We start from the raw sequence: 27,269 nt of genomic DNA on the forward strand, positions 1-27,269 counted from the left end.
GGAAAAGTGGAGTCAATGAATACATTTGTAAACATAGTAATGCATACTATTATTAAAGGGGTGTCTAATTGCTTTGCAAAAAACTCTGTATTAAAAGTGCTAGCTCAGCAGGTCATTTATTCAATGCAGAAGCACAGAATTATCCTTGCAGGTAGTTGTCATGACATCAAATAAAGAGCTGTAGTTTCTGCTACATGACTGAGTTTTGAGAACAGTAGAAAGGGCAATGCTAGCGTAAAGGCTACAGGGACTCTTACTTGCAATGGATTTTCTAACCTTCATTCTGTATCTTTTTTTACTTGCTTTCTCTTAAGTGTTGCTCGAGGCCTTTCTAGGGCACTGTCTAACAGAATATGCTGATTCAGTTTACCTAAGGGGGAAATGAACTGGGAAATTGAATCTGCATTAATTTAAGATGTGAGATGTGAACTTAGTTGCTTTGGGATAAGATATGTATTAATGCAGAACGTCCTCTTTGGTTTTCACAATTAAAATCGTATTGTAATATTACAACTATTTTATCACAGAAGGATCCTTTGAAGCAAATAGGTTAACTTGATTATGTAGTTATTGAGCCGAAGTCCTTGCTAAGCCATTCTGAATAACCTCCACATTGTAATATACTATTTAATGTATTGTTTTAAATATGTACTACATTCCATACTTTTCATTATGGCTGTTTCATTCTTACACATAGTATGTTAAAGGGACACAAATATGTAGTCCTAACATTATAGTGTTCCCTTACCTAAAGGTGTGTTTTTAATGATCTCAGCCAATCCAATGCTTCCCAATGCTCGCCACACTGTACCAATCAAATGCTCCACAGAAGCAACATTTGTTTGAGAACCGAGTCTGACTCAGTTCTTACAGTGAAGAATGTCTACTGGCTGTCAGGAAGACTGTCACTAGGGATGTGTTTAATTTGGCAATGGAAATATTTCAGGGTTAAGACTAAAGGGCCATTGCATCCAAACCGCTTGTGTGAGATGAAGTGATCTGGGTGCCTCTAGTAGTCTTTTAATAATACTAATAATAATGTGATCTTATGTCAGTGCTCCATATACCTGTAATACAGTGTAAAATTCAATAGGATTTCTGCAGTTTATCAGTATGAACTACAACTATACCAATAAAGTGTTTTCAGTAACATGCTTAACTTCTATCAATATGGATTTTTACCAAAGATCAAAAGATGATATAGGTTTGTTGCTTGGAGCATAGCTAACTAAGTAATGAGTATTGTCATGAATGATTTATGCTGAATTATAATTATGTTTATTTATATGCTGAACACATTTGACATTTTTAGATTAATGCAAAAATACAAAGATTTTGTATATCTGACGTGTTTTGATGTTTAACCATCGGTGTAATCTCAGTGAAAACATCTATTATCACCATAACTACCCATGCTTACGGCATTGCTTATGATGCAAGAAGTTACCTTTACCCTTTCTCCATTCATATCTCCAGTGAGTTGCCACTTGATGACTAGTTGTACACATTGATCAAGCAATAAATAATTTAAATGGGCTTTTTTTAAAAAAGATTAACAACACTTGAATGAAACGTTGTGGTGATCTTATAATAGAGCTATTGTAAAACAAATACCTGAAAGACTTGGCATTTCCTGGAGAAGCTGCCAATTGCACTAGGCAGGGCGAAATCAGAGGAGACGATATTTCTCTTTAAATATTTATAGGTTTTCAAAAAAATCATAGAGTGGGGCCAACTGAAATACGAGGTGTCATGAAGATAGAGTTAATTTAATCTTAGCAAAGTATAATAATGTAAAACTTTAGTCATGACTTGTTAGACTTCAGTTCAAGTCTAGGTTAAGGATGAAGACCCACCTAAGATATGTAGGTGAAATAATTTTTTTTTTTTAATATTCTTTATTTTTGTAGTTCTGCGAGTTACAAACAGGCTTCAGTTGTCACGATAGCAAGTACAAGCTAGTAAAACAATACATATTTAACAGTTGCATGGCAATAGATAATGGCACATTTTTGTGTAGATTCATCGTAGGTACAAAATATTAAAACGAGCGTTATAAAGGTGTCAGACGTGAAATCAGTAGTATTTTCAAAACCTTTTACTTGGACTGACTGTATGAGTGGTCTTAATATGAAAGGACAGTTAGCAAGTCTGTGGTGATATAAGTGAGAAATGAGGAGAAGTCATGCTGTGCAGGCTGACCATGCTATTAACTGTAGTAGTCGTACCACTGGGTAGTAAGGAATGGCTGACAGACAAAAGTGGGTCTCATGTGTGGTTTGAGTGGTAAGCTAGGCAGTCTCGTTTTACCTGTCAGGGGGAATGGGTCATAGTAAGCATACTCATCTTTGGTGACAATTTCTAAAGATAAAGCTAGTTGAGTCAGGTATGCAGTCCATAGTGGAGAAATAAAGAGATGGCAACAGGCCAAACCTAAGAGAAAACTTAGTCTCTGCAGTGCCCGCAAGGCTGGCATCAGGATTATAACATGCTGGCATCTAGTACCACCGCTTGTCAGTTACACTTATCTCTTTCAGTCAATGCCTGTAGATGGGAGGGCATCATTCTTCATGCCTGGCTTGGTTTCACCTCTCTCCCTGTGTGTTGATGGAAGGTACAGGAGTAAAGGGTGTAATCCACATTGCTGTGCTCGTGCTTCTCTGTGAGCCCTGGCTTCCACGCTGCCATCTTGGGTGCTCCATGGCGTCTTGGTGTAGTATTCGGGACTTGGAGCTGGTACCGGGTAGATTGCTCTCATCTCCCCTTCTTGATTTGTCGTTAGACCCACTTAGGGGTTCTCCACCAGGTTCAATAGTTGGACTGGGGCTCTTGTGGGCTCCGTGGTGCAGGAGCAGTTGGTGAAGTGCCCTTAGTCGCCGCCATTTTGCAAGGTGGGCCTTGAGTGTTCCAGGCGCCTTAAGCTCCTCATAGTTCAAGCTCTCCACAGTGGGGACCGGGATGACCCCCCCCCCAGCCCAAAGGGAGGGGGGGAAACGGGACCGCCAAGCGATTTAAGAAGTCGTGTGTAGCAGCTGGAAACGGAGGCATGGTGGCGGCTGTCCACCTTGCTCCTCTCCTGAGTAGGCCGCAGCCTCCAAAGCCTTGTACCGCCTCCAGGGGGTCTGAAACTCCCGACCTCGGGTCTGCTTCCTCTGCCGCAGCCGTGTTGGTATCAAAAGCTTCTAAGTGTAGCTTTAGAGGCCAGATTTCAACGGAGCCTCTCCTGCAGGCGACACGTCAGCATGGTGGTCACATGGTGGTCAATTCTTCAACATTTTTTTAAAGCACATTTAACTAAACAAATATAATTCATCCTAAAAAAATGCAATGTTTTCTGTCACTACCCAGGATCTGTCACTACCCAGTGATTTTTATTATTATGCTGTTTATCTCTTTTATTTAGAAAATATGTATTAGTGAGGCATAAAAATACAGTTAAATCTAGGAATCAACACCTTTTTTATCCTGCTCCATCTTGGTTTTCTGTCAATCATTGTTACAAGCTTTGCCCTTTGCACCTGCGATCACCATAAAGAAACCATGCAGAGAAGAGGAGAAATGAAACAATGTTTCTATTTCTCCTCTTCATTAGCAATGTTTGCCCAGTATCATGTCATTTACTAAACCGTTAATTTAAATTTGACATTAAAAATTACATCTCATTAAAAAAACAAAAACGTTTTAGGTGATACTCAATGTTTTATTTTTAAATTGTATACTTTCCAAAAATGACCCAGTTTTCCTTTTTAAAATAACAGAATCACAGAACTAGCATATCAATGATATAGTCTAGACAATGTTTTTCAACTCCAGTCATCAAGGTCCACCAATAAATCACTTTGTTTCCAACAGCGTCTTAATTGCAGAAAGCTAATTAATTGCAACTTCAGTTACACGTGTTATCTGCACTCCTATATTGATAGTCTTACATATAGATGTGCTAGTAATATCTCAGAGATTAAGTCATGCAAGCAGGTCAGCAGTCTTCCCCATGACTGTGATTCCAAGTGAACCAGACTGAGAGACCATTTAAAGGCTCAGAAACCCTTTGCAGGTGTTATGGCTTACTTAGCTGATTAGAGTGGGACACTGTGAGCCTAGAATATTGCACCTTTTCACAATATTCTAATTTACTGAGATTGTGGATTTGGGGTTTTCATGAGCTGTAAGCCATAATCATCGCACTTATGACAAATCACGGCTTGAATTATATATATTTTTTTCATGTAATGCGTCTATCTAATATATTATTTTCCCCTTTTACAGTGCATTACTGAAATAAATGAACTTTCACCTGAATATATCTATAGATAGTTTGCACATTCTATTATGTGTATTCACACATGACTAAAGGTTTTTTCACTAAAATCTGGATTGAAGAGAATTGTCAAAATCACAAATTTAGGTTAAAGTAGCCATACTGTTAAAAATAAATTAATTGAATTTTTTTCCTATCGCTCTTTTGGCCTGAATAACATTCTCATGATACATAAGGTATTCCAGATGCCCCCTTATAGTTATGTTTACATTAAGTTGATGGTATTCTAGCTTATTCCAGCAGCAAGGTTAGAACAAAAGAATTAAACAATCTTAAAATGTAAACAATTGTGTTTATATTTATTGTATAAAAATAATAGTGTCAAAGACTTACTTCCCAGATAAATGCTATATAATTTTCATAGAGAAATCGTGGTAAGTAGACCCGTGCATTTCTTGCACCCTCCCTTAAACAAATTGGTTCAAATGACAAAGAAACAATTTGTCTGGAATAGAACCTCTTTCGATTCATTTTTAAATGGATAAGCACCCTACCTGTCCTCCAATATGTTCTACTTTTACTTATATGTTGCCCTCTACCCCCCAGTATTTTCCTTTTTCAAGAATCACTCATTGTTTCCACTCTTTCCAACATTATTTTTGTCTTCTTTTCTCTCTCATCACCATCTTTCATTCCCAATATCTCCAGTATTTTCTATCTCTGTCCTTATTATTGCTAGAATATGCTAACTCTCCATCCTACCACCAGCATTGGCTTTCAATATTCAAGCACCTATTTTCTTCTGTAGTTAAGAACACCTGTTTTTTTATTTCCCTTTTTATTTTCGAACATGTTTCCCATTTATTTTACATGTATTAATTATAAATCATTTAATATATTAATATATTAATATATTGTACTAATTTTCAACATCATTACTCCCCTTAGCATTTTTAACATAATTTTTAAGGGCATGGTCAGTTGCCCAGCAGATGCATAATTAGGGTTACCATATCCACCATATTTTTAGTGACACATATAATTTTATCATACTTATTAAAATGCATGAAAAGGGTTGCCCTGCATTATGTATATTGCATATTCTACAGGATTCTTCATTGCCTAATTATGTAATCGTATAAACCTTCTTCTGAATTTTACATACTACAGGGCAACCCTTTTTATGTGCTGCCCATCAATATGTATATGTCATACTTGTTCCTAAAAACATGGTGGATCTGGTAACCCTATGCAAATCGCAAACACTTGTATCACAGCAGATGATATTGAGCTTGTTTGAAGTGTACAATAATATTTGGGGGATGGGAAACAATTGAATGTTTTGTAATCTGGACTTAAATATGATCTATATTGCATAAAAAAAAGATAAACCTGTGGCTAGGAAAGGTAAACTCTGTTTCAAAAATGCATATATTCATAATACACATAATACATTATCTATTGTAAAGCTTTTTGTATTTTCCAACCGTTGGTATTGTCTTGATGTACTTTTTAAATTTGGCTAAATCAAATTGTCTTTTATTTTAAAAATGATAGTTCTGAGCATTGTGCAGTCAAATGTCCAGTCAGAAGCACTGCAGACAAATCTCCATTCCAAAACTCCTCATATATTAAATATATTGAATTTTAATTTAAGGATGCATTAGTTTGAGTAAAATTTTTCCTAATACAGTTTATTGTTTTGAATGAGACAATAAATAGCTTGTCATATATTTGTTGCGTAGTGCTGTCATTGGGTGAAAGGGAGGAGAGATATGCTGTCCATTTGTGAATATGGCTTTTTTGGATTTGAGTGATCCATGATTGTTCTTATACAGCTATATAATAACCTAATTGAGTAACGAGGTTGGGAAGGTTTACAAACGAAATAATCTAATGAGTGTGTCAAGTCATTGTCTTGCAAACGGGTGTAACTAAATAAATATATGTGGAGTGGAGATATGGACTTCTGGAAACAATTGTCATTCTAGGGAACAATTAAATGTGTCATGTTCCAAAATCAATTATAAACAATGACGGTATCATGCCGCTAAGTTGTATTAAAAAATGTCAGGGATGTTAAAGTCTACATAACATTTTGGTCATTGCAACTGTTTCAGGGTTACCCTTGCCATCCCCATATACTATAGGAAGATAGTAAAACTGTAATGTAATAGTTGTACATCATGTTTCAGAAGAAGAATAGGAAGGATTTGTAATTGGCCTAATCATTTTGGAAATATTACAGATTTTACAAGGCAATCCATTTATAAAATGTTAAGAAAGGGGTGTCACCAGTCTCTCAACTGTCCAGTAATAAGTTGTGAAATGTTACGTTGTTATACATTAGCAGTGTGTCTGGGGATTACGAAATATTTTATGTGAGAGTCCGACCACTGGATGGTGTCTAATGCATGAAGAAACTGGGTGTGATGTGGTCAAGGCCTAAAGCTGAAGATTTGGATAAATTGGCATGGTAACCAATGATTGGGTAGAAGAAAATGATTTTGTGCATAAGGATAGTATGGTATTTATTTGGGTCAGATATGTAGAGAAGAATGTAATCTGCAAATGCTGTGATATTTATTTGGTTCTTGCCAACAAAAATCCCAAACAAGGGGGGCGGGGCCGGACCGCCATGCTGCAAGGTCGCATAACAGAGAAGCTCCTGAAACTTCTAATATTTTCAGCCCACAAAAACTGAAAAGATAATTACCTGAAACCTGGAAGCTGTGGCCCAGTGTAAGAAGGCATCCTGGCTCCGAGGAGAGGCTTGCTGACTGGTTTTAGTCCCTTGGAGTGGTGCTCTCTGTCGTCCACGATGGGGATCACTCGGGCGGGCGGTGGGGTTGACGGCCGCTTCCCCACTATCCCGCCTAACAGTGCCATGCTAGAAGTACAAAGCGGTGTAGGGCCGGCCCTGTTCCCCCCCCTATGGACCGTGGGGGTGATCCCGGTCCGCACCCTGGGGCCCCAGGAGGTGCAAAGACACCGGCGTACAGAGCTGTGGCAGTGTCTACACGAGGTTCGGAGGCCGCACGCAAAATGGCGGAGTCCCCATGGCGAACCGCCACTACCAAACGAGAGACCAAGGATCTTATCACACCGGCACATAGCCAGCGCTGGCCACATAAATACCTACAGGTGCCTGCAAAGAAGCAACTCAGAAACCAGGCTCCGAGCCCGGAACGAGCCAAGATGTGGAGGAAGAACCAGAGACACACTAAGCCACCACATGCAGCGCTGCAGAGATCAACAGAGGCTGACTCCCACACACGTTCCACCAAGCCCACCCAAGAGCACGGCTTACAGCATGAGATACTGCTCCGGCGTTACAGCAATGCCTGCTATAATTACCCATCTGCCGTGAGAGGACCGCAACGCTCGGGCCGATTACTTACAGCTGAGGGGCTGGAAATACAGCGCAGCGAGGCTGGGAGGATCCACATCCTGCCCACGGAGGGCATTGGTTAAACCGCAGGCTAAACATAAGAGGACTGCCACTCCGGCACCTGCCGCAACTACAAACACTGTACTGCATCTCATGATACCGCTTTTAGGCTCTAGCCTGAATACACATGGTCATCTTAATAGCGAGGGGGCTACCAGGGGGCTGATCTCGACTGACATACCCACACCTGTCTGGGAACTTACCTACTGTTACTTTCACGTTGTCTAATAAGCCATCCCAAGATGGGAAGCCTAGCAACACAAGCATATTGAAGCGTCTGCCTACTCAGAGATATACACTCACTCACCCATTCATTCACTAAGCGTCTGCCACGCTTATATTAACAGGGTCACTAGATAGGCCTAAACACTCTCTCATACTCACACGCTGACCTACACAACTCTGTTTACTCGTATTAAATTTAAAAAATGTGCATAGTTTCTCCACGCCATTTGTATCTATATGTATGTGGAAATCCTGGCATTAGATATTGTGGCATTGCTGGCGTACATGTAACCTGTATAATCCATGCACAACAAAATAAAGAATTTAGAAAAAAAATCCCAAACAAAAAAGAGTTTATGGAAATATTAAAAGGAGTAGGCGATCGGGTGCAGGAACAAATAAAAAACATTAATGGGTAATTAGTTGAGGGTGAACTATATAGCTTTCAAATAAATTTGAAGAATGGAATACCAAGAAAAATATGCTATATTAAAATCCAAAATGTACAGGCCCCGAAAACTTGGTCAGAAGCTTTTTGAGCAGACTCAGGATCATAGATTCATCAGTATTGCAGTAATGTTTAATACCATGTTTTGTTTTTTTAATTAAAATTTGTATTGAAACGCTTTTGGGAGGTTTTCACTTTATCAAATCTAAAGCATTTTTTGGTCAGATATGCAGAGAAGAATGTCATCTGTAGAATGTCATCTGTAGAATGTCATCTGTAGAATGTCATCTGTAAATTCCGTGATATTGATTTGATTCTTACCAACAAAATCCCGGGACATAAAGCTCTACATTTTCAAACATTCTAGTTTTTTAACACTACGGGGCAAATAAACATTGCCATGTAACATTTGACATTATTTTTCTTGCTAATTACGGCCATACTGTCCTCATGTAATTCTTATTGGTGAATTACCTAATGCCTATTAATTGTGTGATTTTCCATTTTAAGATACTACCCGGTATCTTTAGATGGGAAATCATGCTATTAATGGGCATTATGTAAATATGATGTATGATATATGGTATCATACTGGTACATCTAAATAGCCTCGCCCCTCTTTACCTGCCAGCCTCGTCTCCATGATGTGTGTGACACTGATTACTGCATTGCGTTGCATAATTTTACAGAATACACCTCATGCCTAAAGCAATTTGTATAGACTGTACACATTACTTTAGGTGTGAGGTAGTTTTAGAAAATTACGTAACACAACTCTCAGTGTCACACACATCATGGAGACAAGGTGGGTAACGAAGAAGAGCGAGGCTACTTAGGCACCCGTTGAGAAGTGCCAACGGAGCCTCAAATGCTTACAATTCCGGTGCCTCGGACACCACTGTCTCGCTACATCAGGACCGGGAATAGATCAAAACAAATAATGGTTAATTCAGTTGAAGATGAACTACATAGGTATTTAATAAATTTATAGAATGAATACTAAAAACTAAAAGATATTTCCATATCTGAACCATAGATGGGGCCAAAAACCGTGATCAAAAACTTTTTGAGCAGACTCAGGAGCAAATATTCAACAGTATTACATTATTTTTTAAATTCCTTGTTTTTTTTTAATTAACAGAAATTTGTAATGACAAACTTCCTCCCTTTAACAGTTTATATCATTTTTGGCCAACAGTGAAACAAGCATGCTAAGATAGTTGTAAAACAGCAAGAAAACAAAACAAAAAAACAATTCCATTCTATTGTAAATCTGGACTGTTATGGGAAAACTCAGAGGGGGAGAGAGCATCGTCTGGAGAATTTGTGTTGCATAGCTTGTGGCACATTTGGGAGGCATGTGCTTTTGTCTTTTTTTCCCTCTGTCTTCGGAACCTAAGAAGGGCAAAGGGCAGAATCTACAACCTATTTAATTATTTTCTTTATTATAAACCTGTTTATTTATTTTTTCTATTTTTAGGAAGTCAGAGGATTAAATAGTCCGAGAGCAGGAGCTTTGATACTGTGTGTGTTTAAAGGGAAACTCCAGTGCCAGGAAAACAATCCGTTTTCCTGGCACTGGAGGGTCCCTCTCCCTCCCACCTCCCATCCCCGGTTGCTGAAGGGGTGAAAACCCCTTCAGTCATTTACCTCAGGCAGCGACATGTCCCACGTCGCTGCCTTCTCCTCCCCCGCCACTCCACCTTTTTCCTCCGTTGGCCGGTGGGCGAGACTGATCCCGCCCACCGGTCGAGGAGACCTAATGCGCATGTGCGGCAATGCCGCGCATGCGCATTGGCGCACCCCATAGGAAAGCATTGAAAATGAATTTCAATGCTTCCCTATGGGGAATAGAGTGACGCTGGAGGTCCTCACACAGCGTGAGGACGTCCAGCGACGCTCTAGCACAGATAATCTGTGCTAGGGACCAGGAAGTGCCCTCTAGTGGCTGTCTAGTAGACAGCCACTAGGGGAGGACTTAACCCTGCAAGGTAATTATTGCAGTTTATAAAAAACTGCAATAATTACACTTGCAGGGTTAAGGGTAGTGGGAGTTGGCACCCAGACCACTCCAATGAGCAGAAGTGGTCTGGGTGCCTCGAGTGTCCCTTTAACACATCCAGCCATAGGCAGCCTAACCAGTGTGTTGAGCTTAGCATGCTGTGTGTGTGGATTGTTCAATAAACAGCACACAACTGATATTGCCAGGCTGGAAGAGAATATTCAAGCTTACTATTTGAAAGACCAGAGAGGAGACCCTGTGCATTGAAATAAAGTATGTATCTCTAGGGCAAAACATTTTTTGAAAAGCAGTCTCCAGGTACAGGGTCTTGTCACCAGAACCACTTCTGAGGTGGCTATGATAAGAGTTACATCTAACATCACTATCATTCACTCACTGTCATAATTCCAATGTTCTATGTCAATATTTTTGCCCTTAAAAACTATACATGAAACATAGGTGTAGTCCCTAAAAATAATTTCACTAATATTTGCAGTTCTTTGTTTAATTACTTCCTAGTTCTGTTTGTTAAAGTGACAGGAGCAACAATACATCTGATTGAGCTAAATCAGAGAAATTGTGAAACTGATGGAAATTAAATGATTATTTCTAATAACACCAGGGATGCTTGAAAACATTTCAATTTCTATATTTACACATGATTAATATGTTTTGTTTCACCTCAGGTGCTGAGGAAATGTTGCAGTAAATACTTCATGTGCCAATGCCTTCTTATATACTGTACCTTTAAAGAGTGCTGTCATTGCAAGTCCGCACATGAACACTAACCACAAAAGAAGCCATTTGGAAAAAAACTAAAACATAAAGTCAAAGGTCATATGCTGAATACATTTTTTTTTGATCTATCAATCACTTGGTTGCATCTTGAAATGCATGTTAAACAAGGATTACATGGGGTGGCTTTCTAGTACAAACCAAGGGATTCTTAGTAATGAAGACTTTTTTTTATACGCTCAGCAAGTCTTTTTGCTGCCTGAGCATGAGTTGTTAATAAGTAGCCCTTAAAAAAAGGAAAGGAAACATCAGAATAAGACGATTGTAATGTGAGATTTACTAAAAAAAAATTGATTAGATGAGCTGTAGCTAATTAGACACAGCTGATTAGCTTGTCGCGTAGACAAGATGCATATTATAATTAGCATAATATTGCAGTATGGAATGATATCTTTTTATTGGACTAAGATAATATTTAGAAAACTAAATTGTAACTGCAATGATTACCTTTGAGGGTTAACTCAACCTCATATGGCTATCTGGTACACTGCCACTGGAGGTGAAGTTAACCCTCAAAGTTAATTATTGCAGTTTATTAAAAAAACACATGAATTACTTTTGCAGGTTTAAGAAACATGGGACACTTCACCCTGACCACATCAATTAGCTGAAGTGGTATGGGTGCCTGTAGTGTCCCTTTAAGGCCAAAGTAGTTAAACTGATTTTTTCCAATTTGACCCTTACATTTTTAATTCACTTTGAATTCTCATTTTAGTAACTCACCCTGTATGGTTATTTGCACAAAATAAAAAAAGAAAGGAGATTATAACTGGTTCATGCAAAACAAATGTACTTATGTAAAAAACATATTGCACACAGATTTGTAAGCAGAACAGTAGACCCAAAGGTGTTAAGCTTTTCAATCAGTAGAAGAAGATAACATGTCTCTTTTATTAAGGCTGTAAAACTGTGACTGTAACATATGCGTTTGCATGAAACATCTTGCAAGACAAATATTGCAACTAACTCAGCCAGGTATGTTTGTCAGTTTGAGTATTGATGTATTTTTTTTTATGTACCATGTAAATACTTAAAAGCAAGACTTTATTTCCTGGTTGTTATATTTTGTAAGCATATGATTAAAACATTCTTATTCTAATGTTATTGAACGATCATGTTCTTGTTAAATGTAGAGACTATAATCTTGATGTAAACTCAATGCTACAATAACTATAACCACTTTATTCTCCAAATTAGAGGGAACATAGTGGATTCCAGAATAGAGATAGACGTTAAAATGGGAGGGAAAGAAAAGGCCTGAACCAGTTCAGGAAAAGAAGGGAATCTAGAAACAAAGTAAGAGATAATAGCGAAGGCTATAATACCTAAAGGTTCGTGGACAACATTTCCCATGATGCAAAGACAGCCTACAGACTGAGTGGGCATTATGGGAAAAATAAAAACAAAAGAAAAAAGTTACTGGATGGAAAAAATGTTGGTTTCATGTTTTTTAACCATATTAAAGATTTTAAATTAAAACAATTCTATTTTTAAAATCCATCTCTTCTCAATGTGCTCAGAATTGCATTGTTTCTCAATAACTTAAGCACAAGTTCAATGACAGGTTTTAGAACATGACTCTGATGTATGGGTGGCGTTCATATCACATAAATGACATTGACATATAGTCATTATCTTTTTACTTCAAAACACCTTTAAGTACAGGCGACTTGGCAGGATGATGTGAAATTGGTATTATTTTCCTTGAGGAAAATCAGGAACCCTATGTTATAGCAGTAAAGTTAAAGTATATTTTGAAAAGATACCAGTTGTCAAGAACTGATTCTCTATCTTTTAATATATAATTTAGAAAGTATATTTTGTATTACCTAACTGACAAATATATGGGCCTGGCAAACACAAGTTCAAAATTATTCATGGTAAGATTTTTATAATACATAATACGTTTTGGATTTATGAGCTATCCAAGGATAATGTCATAACCCAAGAGTAGGAATTCGAGTATATTCTTTCCCTCTGATTGGTCTGTCATCATGACTTATTTTACTTCCTGACGCTTTTATTAAAAATCACATATAAAAGAAGATAAACTGCACATTTTAAATTTAAAGAGTCAACAGCTGATAATTACATTTTTGTACTTAAAATTACAAATCACACATGATTTTTTTATTAGTATTTTTTTCTCGATTCTCTCAATTTTAACAGCAGTTTAGAACATTTTCATCCGTTCTTTCACTAAACCCACGACGTCCATATCAACTGATGATATACTCAGTCCTTGGCCATTTACGCTATACAGTTAATTATCATCACTGCACACACATTTTATTGACGCTCAACTCATCACCAATGTAATAACACTACTATTTGGTCTGAAAATATGCACTTTCAGGTTATTTCTTACTCGAATGACTGTTTCAAAAACAGTAGCACACAAGATTACATTATTTGTTCTCGTATCTGTATTATGAGCTGTGATTTGTAATTTGTTTTCAATTAAGGAAACAAAACGAGCTTGTAAATATTTGGAGACAATATACTGGTTAACTGTGCAATGTCACACAGCATGGAAAGGTTTATGGATTGTGATAAAAGTATAGGTTTGTTTTTGTTTAGTTTTTTTCCCACTAGGAGAAGGTATGTTTGAAAGAAAATGGTATTAACATTATAAAATATATCCAGGGCAAATAAAGACTGCCCTCTAGTGGGCAATTACTTAATATAAATGTAGTAGGTACCATAAGTCATCCAGCGATACTTAAACAAAAAGAGATTTCACATACAGCAGTACAACTATTCTTTACAATAGGATCAATATTATAGATTATTCTTCGTAAGGAAAGGACTCATTACCAGATTTAATAATAACCTATTTTTAAGCAAAGATGGTCATATAGTTTTTTTTTTTCATATAAGTTAATTAGGATTTGAAAGTTAATATGAAATAATTGACCATTCATTATTTAGAGGTCCAAAATGAAAAATAATAAACATTTCAATTTAATCTTCGGATGTGGTTACATAGTGAATATTGTTACACTAACAGACACAAATACTATACGCAATCAAGCAATCACAACCAACAAAACTCGAAATATGTGAACAGAGTAAAACATAGAGAGTCAAATTATAGTGTTTAAGATTTGCTCACTCTCTCCTACAAAAGTAAATTTAGACATCGTAAATTGCTTGTTAATCCAAAAGATTTTGGATTGCAATTTTGAAGTCAACAGGAATTTTTTTTCCAATTTCGAAGTAACAGTAGGAAATTGGTTCAGACTGTATTTTTAGTTTAATGTAGGCATCAGGAAACACTGAAAGGTATGGCCTTAAATCATGTTATGCCTGTATTTTTCTGTTATCCAGCGCTCTGTACTTTCAGGTTTTACATTAAAAGGATCAGATGGGACTCTGAAATGCACAAATTTATTTTGCTTCTTTAATTTTCAGTATGTCTGTTTTTATTCCATTTCCTTCTGTTTGAAGGAACTCTTGTGAAAAAAAGTTGTTAGACTGTGTAAGTACTTATTCATGTCACAAGTCAACTGAAAGCAACTTATCCAGCAAGATCGTTGCTAAATATAGCATTGAATATATGATAAACTAACACTTTTGTTCAGTTTGTGTTAGCATGAGAAATAAATCAAAAGCTGTGCTCTTAACGTGTGAAATGTAACCTAGCAATGCAGTCAATGAACGTTGGAATTCTATATTTTTTTTATTATTCAAGTTAAAGAAAAATACAGGTTGATATCTGCATTTTAGGGTATTTGTTTTTACAATAACTCTCTTTTTTTTTCTTTTTTTTTTTTTTACAATTTACAGGTGATGTGTGTGACCACAACCCATGTCAAAATGGGGGGATCTGTTTAGTAGGTTTATCTGATGAAACCTATTCATGTGAGTGTCCTGCTGGCTTCAGTGATTTCAACTGTTCTAGTGTTGTGGAGGTTGGTAAGTGCAATCTTATGGAAAAGAGTGTACCGTGTTTTCTATGTAATATCACTCATGTCAACTTTCATATCTTATCCAATAAATAACCAATGATATTTATTGCTAAATGTGCTTTTTTAGACCCAAAAGGTTGACACTGTACAGTCTGTAGTTGGTTTTTGTACCTTGGTCATTTTCAGCATAACCTATGCTTTGGATGTTTCATATCATCCGGAAAAAAGAGTGGGCTTTAAAGTCAATTAGGACAACTAAGAATGTCCTGAAGTTTGGGTGAGAGCAAGGTTAAATCCCTGAAATCAATTGATACCTGGGACTCTCCTTTGTCAGCAGGGACCAGATTTAATGGCTCCAAGTTTACTGCTTGGATGTGGAAAGAGCTTTAACTTAACACTGTCACATCCTTCTAAAATGCTGTGTTCTTCCACCCCCTCAGGCATCAATGTTGGCATTGCTGGTTGCCAGGGATATTGGGGCAGGGCAGCGTCTTAAGGACCCCTCTGGAAGGGTCTCCAAGAATCCCCTCTATGTCTGATCGCACTGTCTGTGTGGTCAGAAACCAGTTTCAGAATTATATCATCAGGCACACAAAGAACAGTTGCAGAACTGTTATCTGTCATAGAGCTCGGCTAAACAGCACAGGGGGAGATGCTTAGATCACACAGTATACTGTAAGTAGTCTACAATGTACAGGCTGCGGGTTTACCCTGGTGGTCTCATTAATGGCAATTCTCTACCAACAAGAGATACACAGGATCATTAAAAAAGGTTTCTATCAATCATCTATTTATTTTTTATCTATCTGTCTCTTTGTCCGTCCATCTGTCTGTATTTATTCATCCATCTATCTAGCTAGAGTATCTGTTTTGTGCTTTGTGACTGCAATAGACAATCCATCTATATTAAATTATGAGTTTTATTTCAAAAGGTATGTAATGCCCTCTTTGAAATGTAGGTCATTTTCATGCCACAAATAAACAAAAAAACAAGGCTTATGATGTATTTCCAAAATTAGGACAAATAAATAATCATTGTTGATATATTAGTCTTTAGCTGCACTAGTAAAAAAATACAAATGAGAGATGTTTGGTTTGCTCGTAGAGAGGTGTGGTTGCAGGAGAATGGAGCTCCGTCCACATAGCCCCTGACTCAGTTTGCAATAGCTATGTGCCGCAACAGAAATGTGAGTATAAAACCCAGGGGCATGTCCCCTGTGATTAACTGGCCGGATGGATGATTTTCTCAGTACTCAGGTGACCTGGGTGGTAGGCATCAATATGCGCCTTCCCTAGTCTCCTCAGAGGCATCAAGCGTAGAACCTGACTAGGCACAATTCATGACTGCTGGAAGATCACCACCTGAAACAACCTCATCTCTCTGATCTCCATTCTTCAGACCACGATTCATGCAGAGATGGATGTTCCCCTCTAACAGGCCTTGAGGAAAAAAAAAAAAATCAAGTGGGGCGTGAAATAGGGATAGGAAAAAGAAAGCACAATCTTCCCATACCATTCAAAAAAATGCTGGAGGATCTAAGCACCATGCTACATATGTTTTGGCCCATCATATCCCCATTTTGGAGAGTGATATGCAAATGAATTTAATAAATCACAGAGCCAAAGGTTCTGTGTACCTTCAACCTATTCCTTTTGCAGAGCCCCTCTCTCATTATGGACTTACAAAAAATCCCTCATGAAACATGCTAATGGCTGTGAAGGACCTGGTCCCGCTCCTTTGGGGTAAAATATCTGCCCCCAGTATCATGCATTGGGTGCAACAAGGGGAAGAAATCCACTTGGGCACCCTGGATAGAATATATCTCTGGTCACTGTCCTTAGCAAATACTGAGCACACACCACACCTATCCACTCCTCATGTCTTCCATATCTATCCACACCTGTGCCTTCACTACTTCCAAACCCCCCACCCTTTATTTTTCTTCCCTTATAATATCTCCCCTTCCCATCTCCTATTGGGTCTAGGGGAACACATAATCAGGGAGTCTTGAATTCACACTTTGAGAGATGGACACCCCACCTGATTTTTGGAACTTGATACAACACTTATTGCCTTACTCAAATAATGCCTCATTAGGCTAATTAATGAGAGAGGGTAGTCACCCATGTACCTGTCTGCATACCCCTGTACTACTTTTTCTCTTGATTGTCCTATATGATTGTATGTAATACTTAAATTGTTAATAAAAATGTACGCACAATAAAAGAGAAACAAAATTGTGAAAATGTTCACTCAGTCAGTTTCCCCCTATTTCTGCATAGTTTGTTTCCTACTAATTGATTAGTTATGTCTTTATATAATTATGATATGATATATATTATATTTGAATAGGTGCACGTAATACAAAAGATGGAAATTCCCATTGAACGAGCACATTATCACATTTCTAGTTTGGTTTTAGTTATGAAGTTAGACAAGCCCTTTAGTGTTTAAGAAAATAAGTGCCCTAATGTCATTCATCCCAAGTTATGCCAAATGTTTCTATTATTTTGTATCATACACAAATGTGTTTGTAATACAAAACAAATCACATTTAATTACAACCTCTAGTTACACAGAAATAAGTCCTGGACTAAAACTCACACTACGTTTGGGCATCAGCAAATATTTATCAAGCCAAATATAGAAATCATTTTAAAAATGTTTTACTTGTGTGCTACTATAATTCCCTTTTCACTTTTTAATAACAGAGGATTTTAGTACCACTGTAAATAAAATAAAAGTGCAAGCTCACCTGCCATGTCTAGGAGAGTGTTACGCCTACAACTCACATTACTGTTTTCAGCTAAAAGGCAGTATATCTACTGCCATACAAAGTGGTATTCATAGCTACCCTCACAAACTAATTAGCTGTTAGTAAGTCACACAAGGGGTGGGCAACAGCAGTGTAACTTGGCTGTCCAATATAAAACAAAGAACAGAGCTGATCCTGGGCAGATGCAAGGCGTCACTAGGCCCCGCCCTGTGTTTTAGGCCCTGTGCCTCATTTTAGGATTCACCCCTCCCACTTGGCTAGCAGTGTTCAAGGGCCAAAAGGAGCAAGCTAAACAGCATATTTCCCAACGGACAACCAAGGAACAGGATCCCCCCTCCTTGGCCCAAGGTAAGCCTCAGGAAGAGGGGAATAAATTAGTGGGTTTATTTTTAAGCCCATAACTCTCCTCTTAAAGAACCTTACTCCCCATTACAGCCCCTAACAGCCCTTAAAACCAAACCAAAATCCCTATCCCTACTACAGCATCTAACCCCCCATTATAGTTCCTTACCTCTACTGCAGCTCCTACTCTCCTCCACTGCAGTCCCTTTCCTCCACTAGAGTCCCTATATCCACAATTACAGCCCCTCCTACCCTCTACTACAGCCCATAGCCCCTACTACAGCCTCTAACCCCCCTACTACAGCCCTTATAATCAAACAGCAGCTCCCCATACCACTGCCTCAACCCCCCTACTACAGTACCTTACCCTCACTGCAGCTCTCATCCCACACTACTGTCCCTACCCATCAAATGTAGCTTATATCCATCAACCAGCCCCATTCATCTCAATGTCAGCCCCATACACTCAATCTCTCACTATTCTTGCTAGTCAGAAAAACATGGCAGGAAGTGGTATTGACGTGAAAAGTGACTTGACAAAGATTGATCAAAATCGAAGAATAGGTTTCCAATGAGAAGATTAATGTATATTTATCTAATTATCCTCTTTAGGTAATCCTGGATAGAAATTGCGATGTTGACCCAACATCATATGCTATATATATGTAAATAATGGTGCAATTTTGTAAATGTTCTAAATTATTTTTTAGTACATACAACAGTAAGTAACATGGAGGAAATACCAGAGAGGGTGGATATGATAGAAACATGTAAATACATAAAGGGAATCAACACAATAAAGAAGAAGACTATATTTAAAAGAAGAACAACTACCACAACAAGAGGACATAGTCTTAAATTAGGGGAGCAAAGGTTTAAAAATATCAGGAAGTATTACTTTACTGAGAGGGTAGTGGATGCATGGAATAGCCTTCCAGCTGAAGTGGTAGAGGTTAACACAGTAAAGGAGTTTAAGCATGCGTGGGATAGGCATAAGGCTATCCTAACTATAAGATAAGGCCAGGGACTAATGAAAGTATTTAGAAAACTGGGCAGACTAGATGGGCCGAATGGTTCTTATCTGCTGTCACATTCTATGTTTCTATGTTCTTATGATTGTTATATTTTAAACTGAGTCTGTCAGCTTTTGTAGATACTTCCTTTTTAATGACTGTGTTGGTTTCTTTTTTCTCCTATAATTGTTAATGAACTCTTATTATAAATAAAGAGTAAAAAGTATGTGATTTAATTATAATATTAATGTATTATAATTATTAAAAAAACTAACAATGGAACCTGTTCCTGTTTTATTCTGTTGAATTCCGAGCCAGTAGATGATTATTAGATTAGATACAATGCAAAAAGTAAAACAAAAAAAAAAAGAAACAAAAGCAGCTATTTCAATAAAAGATGTATTGTTAACTAAATTTGGTAGAATGTTTTAGAAATGTTGCACTGGTGGAATGTTATTTATATCTAGAAGTGTATTCCAAAGCTACAAAGTTCTGTGAGCGAAAACTGTTCAGTGTATCTTTTGTGACCCCTTCGGTATCAGCACTTTATGTCATGAAAAATTACTGAAAACATAATTTACTAAGATAATTTTTTGGGGGGTATTACAGTGTTAAATACTTGACATGTCTCGCTTTATTAAATAATTTGAAAGTGTCAATTTCTCCTAGATCAAATAAGATATTCCTGATAAGTTATATTGCACTAGCAGCATCTGTACTGAAAGTGATCTGGACTCCATTAAATGATAGAACTTGTTGTATATTGTTGGGGTAATAACAATGTAAAATGCAACAACAGACAGAATGCTACATATATTATTTAAAATTGATTACAATTGTACATATGTAGAACAGATAATTGTTATGCAACATAAAGCAGATTTTAACAATACTATATATTATGTGAAATTATGATAAGAGAATGCTATTGAAACTTATAATAACATGTTTTGTTTGGACTAGACTGCATTCCCCAACCATACTCGTGTGAGTATAGGTAACTGTGGGGAGCTCGCTCTATTGTTCTACCTGAGTAAGTCCAGTGAGGTACGGTGCTAGCTGCCTCTACAGACACACAGGTCCACCTTTTTTTTTTAAAATAAAAAATGTTTTTTCTCTCTCTTGTGGGTTTCTTTTTCCCTTGAGGGATCATTAATCTTCTTCTTTTTTTTTTCTCTACTGGCTGCCTCACATTACTGGGTTACGGTGGGACATGACCGGGAGACAATACAACTTACCTATTAGTTGTTTTTTTTCTCTCCTGGCTGTCTACCATCACTGGATTAGTGTGTGACGTGACCAGGCGCTCTGCACCCGTAGTAGGTCTCTCGCAGAATTGCAGGGGACTTAACACTCTGCAACATAAATCGCACCTCCTTACGGAACTTCAAAAATAAATTTAAAAAAAAATAATTTGCTTTTCTTCAGGAGACTCACTTCTTGAGTGGAGCAGCATCTATACTGAAGAATAAATATTACTATTTTAGTAATCGTCCTACTTCCCATAAGGCTGGCGTGGCAATTTTATTTGAAGCTCATTTGCAATTCTTAGAGATAGATAAGGAAGGGGACCCGGGGGGTAGGTATCTTTTTGTGAAAGGCAAAATCACGGATTGGAGCTATACATTCACTTCCATATATGCTACAAATCGAAACCAAGCACAATTCACAATTTGCTGAGGGAACATTAATATTGGGGGGAGACTTTAATGTGGATCCTATATTGTATTATTCTACAGGACATAGTAGCATATCTCAGTTAACAATCCAAAGTATTCGTAGAGCTCTACGAGATCTGAGATTGATAGACTGTTGGAGGGTTAAACACCCAGAAGAGAAAGATTACACTTATTATTCTGCAGTCCACCATGGATACTATAGAATAGATTATTTTTTCATCCGACAAGAGAGACTCATGCAGCTACAGAAAATCGAAATAGGTACCTCGACTTGGTCAGAACATTGGATTTACCTTTATACCGCTCAGTAAAATGGACCTATGGTTCGATAGGAAAGTTGTAAAACAAGCATCGAAATATCTGCAGGAATATTTTGACCAGAATTGCTCAGAAGGAATGTTGGATATGACAATCTGGGAAGCACATAAGAGTACACTAAAAAGGTCATTTTATTCAGCTGGCTAAGCATATAAAGAAGGAGAATCAAAAACAAATTAATGAACTCATAGATGTCATATCTCGATTGGAAGCTCATCATAAACGGGTCCGGGTGGAAGCAGCATATAGAGAACCTTTGGAGAACAGGAGAAAGTTAGCAGAGCTTTTTAATAAGAAATATTTTAGGAATATGCAACGCTCCAAAGTGTCAGGATTCCCCCAGGTTGTTTGGGAATTCCTCCATATTTAATTCCAGCCAGATCGACATTTAGCGATTAGGCCCCATATGCTTGTGATGTAATCCCTTCCTTAGTTAAAAGCAAGCTGCACCTGATCTCAGGTGCTCAATCAATTTCTCCCTTTCCCCCACCCCCTCCCGATCCTCCTCCCTCTCCAGTTGATGAGCTCTCGCTTCTTACTATATTGTTGCTGTTTCACTGCAGAACTCTGCTCATTTGAACTCCTGTGTACTGAACCTCTGGCTTTGTTCATGTATATGCTCCATTCTACTCTACCACTGCCAAGAAACAGACTTAACTTGGGATTCCTGCATCTCTTCAGTTACTTCAAGGAACCATACATCAATCTACACTGGAAGGACTTCAACTCCCATCATTCATAAAGGGGAGATAATTTTCCTATGATTGTAATTACTAATTGGTTCTAGTCACAAGTTTCTGGGAAGGATAAGGGTTATCCAAAGTCTGCCTCTGAGATTTTACTTGCTATATCTATTTGAAAAATCAATTGGCATACCAGGATAATTCATAACTAACTTATTTCTATATACTAAGAGACTGATACTTTTGTACTACAGGCGTCACCTGCTTGGCACCCTTATTGAAGTCATATGGACTATACTACTTACTGCTAAACATTCCTTATTGAAGTCACTTGGACTATATAGTTTGCTGCTGATTTAAGCATTTCCTTATATTTATAATTGCTATATTCTTGTGTTGCAATTCTGAAACAAGATTTCAAGCATTATTATTTCAAAACCTATTTGCTGCAAAAGACTGCCAACGTTAATTTCCTTTTATTTAAATAAATTATATTTTCTTAAAGTGACAGCATCAAATTTATGTTTTCATCTGCAGTTGCATTCCAAATAAATTTTCTCCCGAGAGCATTACACAAAGGGTTCTTCTATATGCATGCCAATAAGGGGGGGAAATTACCTAAATGAGTGATGAAAATGAATGATAACTAGAGGAGCACTTTCTTGATTCAGTCACCAAGGAGGAGGCAGATTCACTCGACACCCCAATCACTGAGGAAGAGGTTCAGATAGCAATCAAAAATGCAAAATTAGGTAAAGCATCGGGTCCAGATGGATTCTCTGTAAGCTACTATAAATAATTTGGACACCTACTGCTCTCTAAGCTGATGAAAGCCTTTTTATGCATTGTTAACCAGGGAAATGTTACACCATGAATCACTCGCAGCAATAATAACCGTTAATCCTAAACCAGGTAAAGATCTTGATGCATGTGGGAGCTATAGACCAGTCTCCCTCCTTAATGTTGATATAAAGCTGTTATCTAAAAAAATAGCATCTGGAATTCAGCAGTTTCTACCGAGACTAGTTCACCAGGATTTTATACCTGTATGAGAAGTACGAGATAGAGTGTTTACAATCCAAACGGATGCCAAAAAGGCATTCAACCAGTGAACTGGCCTTTTATGTTGGCAACATTACACAAAATTGGATTAGGATGGAAATTCTTATATTGGATAAAGGCACTTTATAGTAACCCGACTGCTAGGGTTAGGGTTAATGGGACACTTATGGATAGTTTTCAAATATATAATGGTGCAAGACAGGGGTGCCTGCTCTTGCCTCTATTATTTGCCCTTACCCCAGAGCCTCTCCTGGTAAATATGTGGCATAATCCAGATATAAAAGGCTTCCATTGGAAAGGAATTGAACATAAGGTAGCGGCGTACGCGAACAACCTTCTCTTTTTTGTAGAAGAACCTAGCTCCAACTTACCTAATCTTCTAAGAGAACTGCTAGCATATTGAACACTTTCGGGTTTTAAACTGAACCTCTCCAAGTGTGAGATACTGAATGCATTCATCCCCAGTGGGGAGTGTCCCATTGTTAAGACTCGTTTCCCTTTTTTAATGGTGTGAAAGCCAGATGAAATATTTAGGTATGGATATCGGCTAATCCAAGAGAGATCTTCCAGCTAAATTTTCGGCCACTATTGGATAGAATACATACAGACTTAAAACGTTGGCATTACCCGTTTATTTCTTGGCAGGGTCGAGTGGCAGTTGTGAAAATGAATATTCTCCCCAGACTATTGTTTTTATTTCAAACAATTCCTATAGTGGTCCCAATGACTTTTTTCTCTACTTAACAGATTATAGTGTTACGTTATGTTTGGAAGGGGCGAAGGCCTAGGTTGCAACATGACATTTTGTCCCTACAAAAACCACGGGGAGGCTTAGCACTCCCAGATTTTCTAAAGTATTACCTGGCTGCATCTCTTCAAAGAATTAGTGACTGACATAAGACATCAGACCAAATCTGGTGATCTGGTATTCCAGAACCCACACATCCTCTACTTAAAGTAGAGATTCACTGATTACTCAGACATTTCGGTCAGAATTAACCACTAATTAATTCACTGATTACTCAGACATTTCGGTCAGAACAGTGGTCAGAATTAACTGGCAAAGTTTTTACTGATTCACAGTGGGAGAAAATTATTTTCTATGTCATAAAATATCTGTCACTTCTAGATATCAAGAACTTTACTACGAATTACTCTTATTTTGGTACAGAACACTGGTATTATTGCATAGAATATTTCCCTCCGTATCAGATATGTGTTGGAGATGCAGTAAAGAGGTTGGTACAGTAAGACACTTATGGTGGGATTGTCACCTTATCACACCATTCTGGGTTGTGATCAGAGCTAAAGTAGCTCTTATTCTTGGAGAGGTACCTCCATTTGAGATCGACCATGTCCTCCTACATGCAACACCATTATCGCTCTCCAAAATATAAGAAGTCAGTACATTTAATTAATGCAGCACAATCGTTGGTACCTGCTTTTTTGAAGCAAACAGCTACCCCAACAATATAACAATGGCTGTCGATTGTTGAAGAGATCCAGGCTGCTGAGACACTACGGGCAGAATTATTGTAGAATAGTGATAAACATATTGAGACTTGGTACCCCTGTATGGTTTATTTGTCATAAAGAGATTACAGAGCAGACCATTAAGTAAGGGCACAGAGATTAGACACGTGTGCCCAGATATTAGTTTGTATATACATGTGTATATGTATCTGTGAGTTTGGATGTGTATATGGATGGAGATAATTGTATATACGTGTGTGTGTGTGTGTGTGTGTGTGTGTATATATATACACATTTGTGATTGTGTGTATGCGTGAAATTTAAAAATATGTACATTTATGTATTTATTAATTTATGTATTTCTTCTTCGCTATTCTTATATATTTTCTTTCTTTTCATGATATTCTTATGAATAATGGATTCATGATTTGTATTAGGATATAAAAACATCTTTTATATGCATTTAGTTCATGCTTGGATGCAGGGGAATGTTAGACATCCTGTTGAACTTAGGGTGATGAACATATTTGCCTCTTGAGGATATAGATTTAAATATGAAATAATTTATGAATACGTGGGTAGGATTTTCTAATCTTTATATTTTTTTTTCTCAGTTTGGCATTGCTGTCTTGGTATTTCTGGTCATAGTATGTTTCATTTATATAAATATTTTGGTATTTATCTATATGTTTATTGCTTTACTGGAGTTTGAGCGAGGTGGATTGGGGTGTAGATAAATGTTGGTTTAGAAAAAGCAGCTACAATACTATGGTTTGATGAATATTTGAAATAATTGCTTACGATGCTATGTAGTTTCTGTTACTTTTTTTTTTTCCCGCTGTTTATCATATTCACTGTGTTCTGACTACCCATTGGGTCCTGCGCGACCATCTGATGCCTATGTTTATCTAGACCTACGAGTCCTCTCTTGTCTCCTTTCTCAACATTTCTCCTAATAAAAATATATTTTGCATTAAAATATTTAGTTTCTCAGTGAAGAGGTGTTTTGTTTGGCTCGTTATACCTTCTATTACTACCACGACCACCATGGCATGCAGTTGTCCCTGTTTAAGTGGACGCCATGTGGGAGTTTTGTCAAAGTGTTCTGTTCTAAAAAGTGGAATACTAGGATTAATCGCCATGGAGACCAATGTGACAAGCAAGCACATTCCATTAATGACTCCTTCCTTTCACCTTTTTTCCCCACTTTTTAGAACAGAACACTGTGATGCGTTATCTTCACATAAAGCAAGCTTATATGTTATAACATACAGCTTTTACTGAGCCAATAGTTGCTCAAGCTATTCTCCCATTTGAACAACATGAATTTATAGCTGATATATATGAGATTTATATAATTTGGTTAATTTAAAATAAATGATTAGTAGTTTCGGAGTACTACATTCTAAGGTATACTAGACAGGATTGGCGAGGTGGTAATTATACAAATGAAGATGTTTATAAGGATATATGTTAGGGTAGATGTCTTTATAGCACGTACAATCATACAGTCTAGTTCATTTTAACATAGAAACACAAAATAACTTAAGAACCATGAACACTTTATTGCTTTGAAGTGGTCATGGTACCTGGAGTCTGTCTATGCAGTGTTTCGCTTTGAAAAGCTGCTCATACAGGGATTAGCTGCTTAGGGGTGTAACAAAGGTCCTGGCTGGCTAATGCCAAATATGTGCATTGACAGATGTCTCCAGCACTCATGCTGGCAGACAGCCCCTATTTGATGCCTCTGTCCTCCCCTTAGTTAGTTCTCCTTGCCCTCCCTCACTAAGGTGGAGGAACATTGGACTCGCTGATGGAATGGAGATGAGGTTTATTGTTTATTTATTATTTTATGTTGGTGGAATGGACAACCTTAGAAAGGGTTACTGTAACCAATACCAGTTTTTAATGAAAACACTTTTTTGGGTTATAGTAACCATTTAAGTATTAGGATTATAGTAGTTACTATAATGCTGATAAAAGATTATAGAGAGAAAGAGAGAGAGCATGCCTGAAGTTGTGAGAGGGGTATATCTGGGCTATATTAACCCCCTTCCCAGCTATGTTTGGGTGTTCAATCATCGTTTGGAACTCTGACATCCACTTCTGGGTTCGGACCTCCAGATTCCATGTCACGCCACTTGTTTCTCTACTATGCATGTCCCTCCACAAAAAATAATATTCTGCATTAGTAGGTGTGAGAATTTTGTGTGTCATGTCCTATTGCTTCTCGGTTAACTGCTCAAAGGGTTCATAATAAAAAGGAATACTGGTCCACCTCACATTTAGCCTATTATTACAGGTCTAATCACGTTAAGCATTACTGCAGTATTGTTCAAATGTTGCTTGATGCTCCACATCAATGCTGTGTGGGGTTTATCCCGGCTCAATATACACCTAGGGGATATTAGGTTTGTTAGCCTACACCTATTACCGATTCTTGTTTGCTATTCCTTCAAGGATATCACTATATAAACATCAGGTCATCCTGTGCTTACATAAACCTATACCTGCCTTACCAGCACGTTCCACCTTCTACAGATAATCCCACTGCCTTACCTTTTACATAATTTGGTGTACTACATTACATGTTTCTACATGTCACAGTCTGGTTATTGACATGGGGATTATTGAACCCTGGAACACCTATGCACAAAGTGAATTTGGATTTGCTCACATTCACTGTTGTTTCCTAGGACTTCTGATTCACACATAAAGCTACTTGTTACTTCAATCACTAAGGCTAACGACTTACCTAATCAAACTAGCATATGTTTGGGTCTTAGGGAAAGTTTGTAGATAAATCATTTGAAAACATTATCCTAAAATATT

At 37.6% G+C, this 27,269-nt stretch overlaps 1 protein-coding gene across 2 annotated transcripts in view; it reads left to right on the forward strand.

Moving 5' to 3' along the window:
- The window catches only part of EDIL3 (EGF like repeats and discoidin domains 3), a 605,475-nt gene that overhangs the window by 112,713 nt on the left and 465,493 nt on the right, over positions 1-27,269 (forward strand). The window contains exon 2 of one of the 2 annotated variants that reach the window (XM_063453707.1): positions 14,969-15,097. The exons of the other annotated variant lie outside the window; for it this stretch is intronic. Coding sequence (XP_063309777.1) covers positions 14,969-15,097 — 129 coding nt within the window. The remainder of the gene's footprint in view (positions 1-14,968; positions 15,098-27,269) is intronic. 2 annotated transcript variants of the gene reach the window in all.

This window comes from Pelobates fuscus, chromosome 5, assembly GCF_036172605.1.
Source record: "Pelobates fuscus isolate aPelFus1 chromosome 5, aPelFus1.pri, whole genome shotgun sequence".
NCBI lineage: Eukaryota > Metazoa > Chordata > Amphibia > Anura > Pelobatidae > Pelobates > Pelobates fuscus.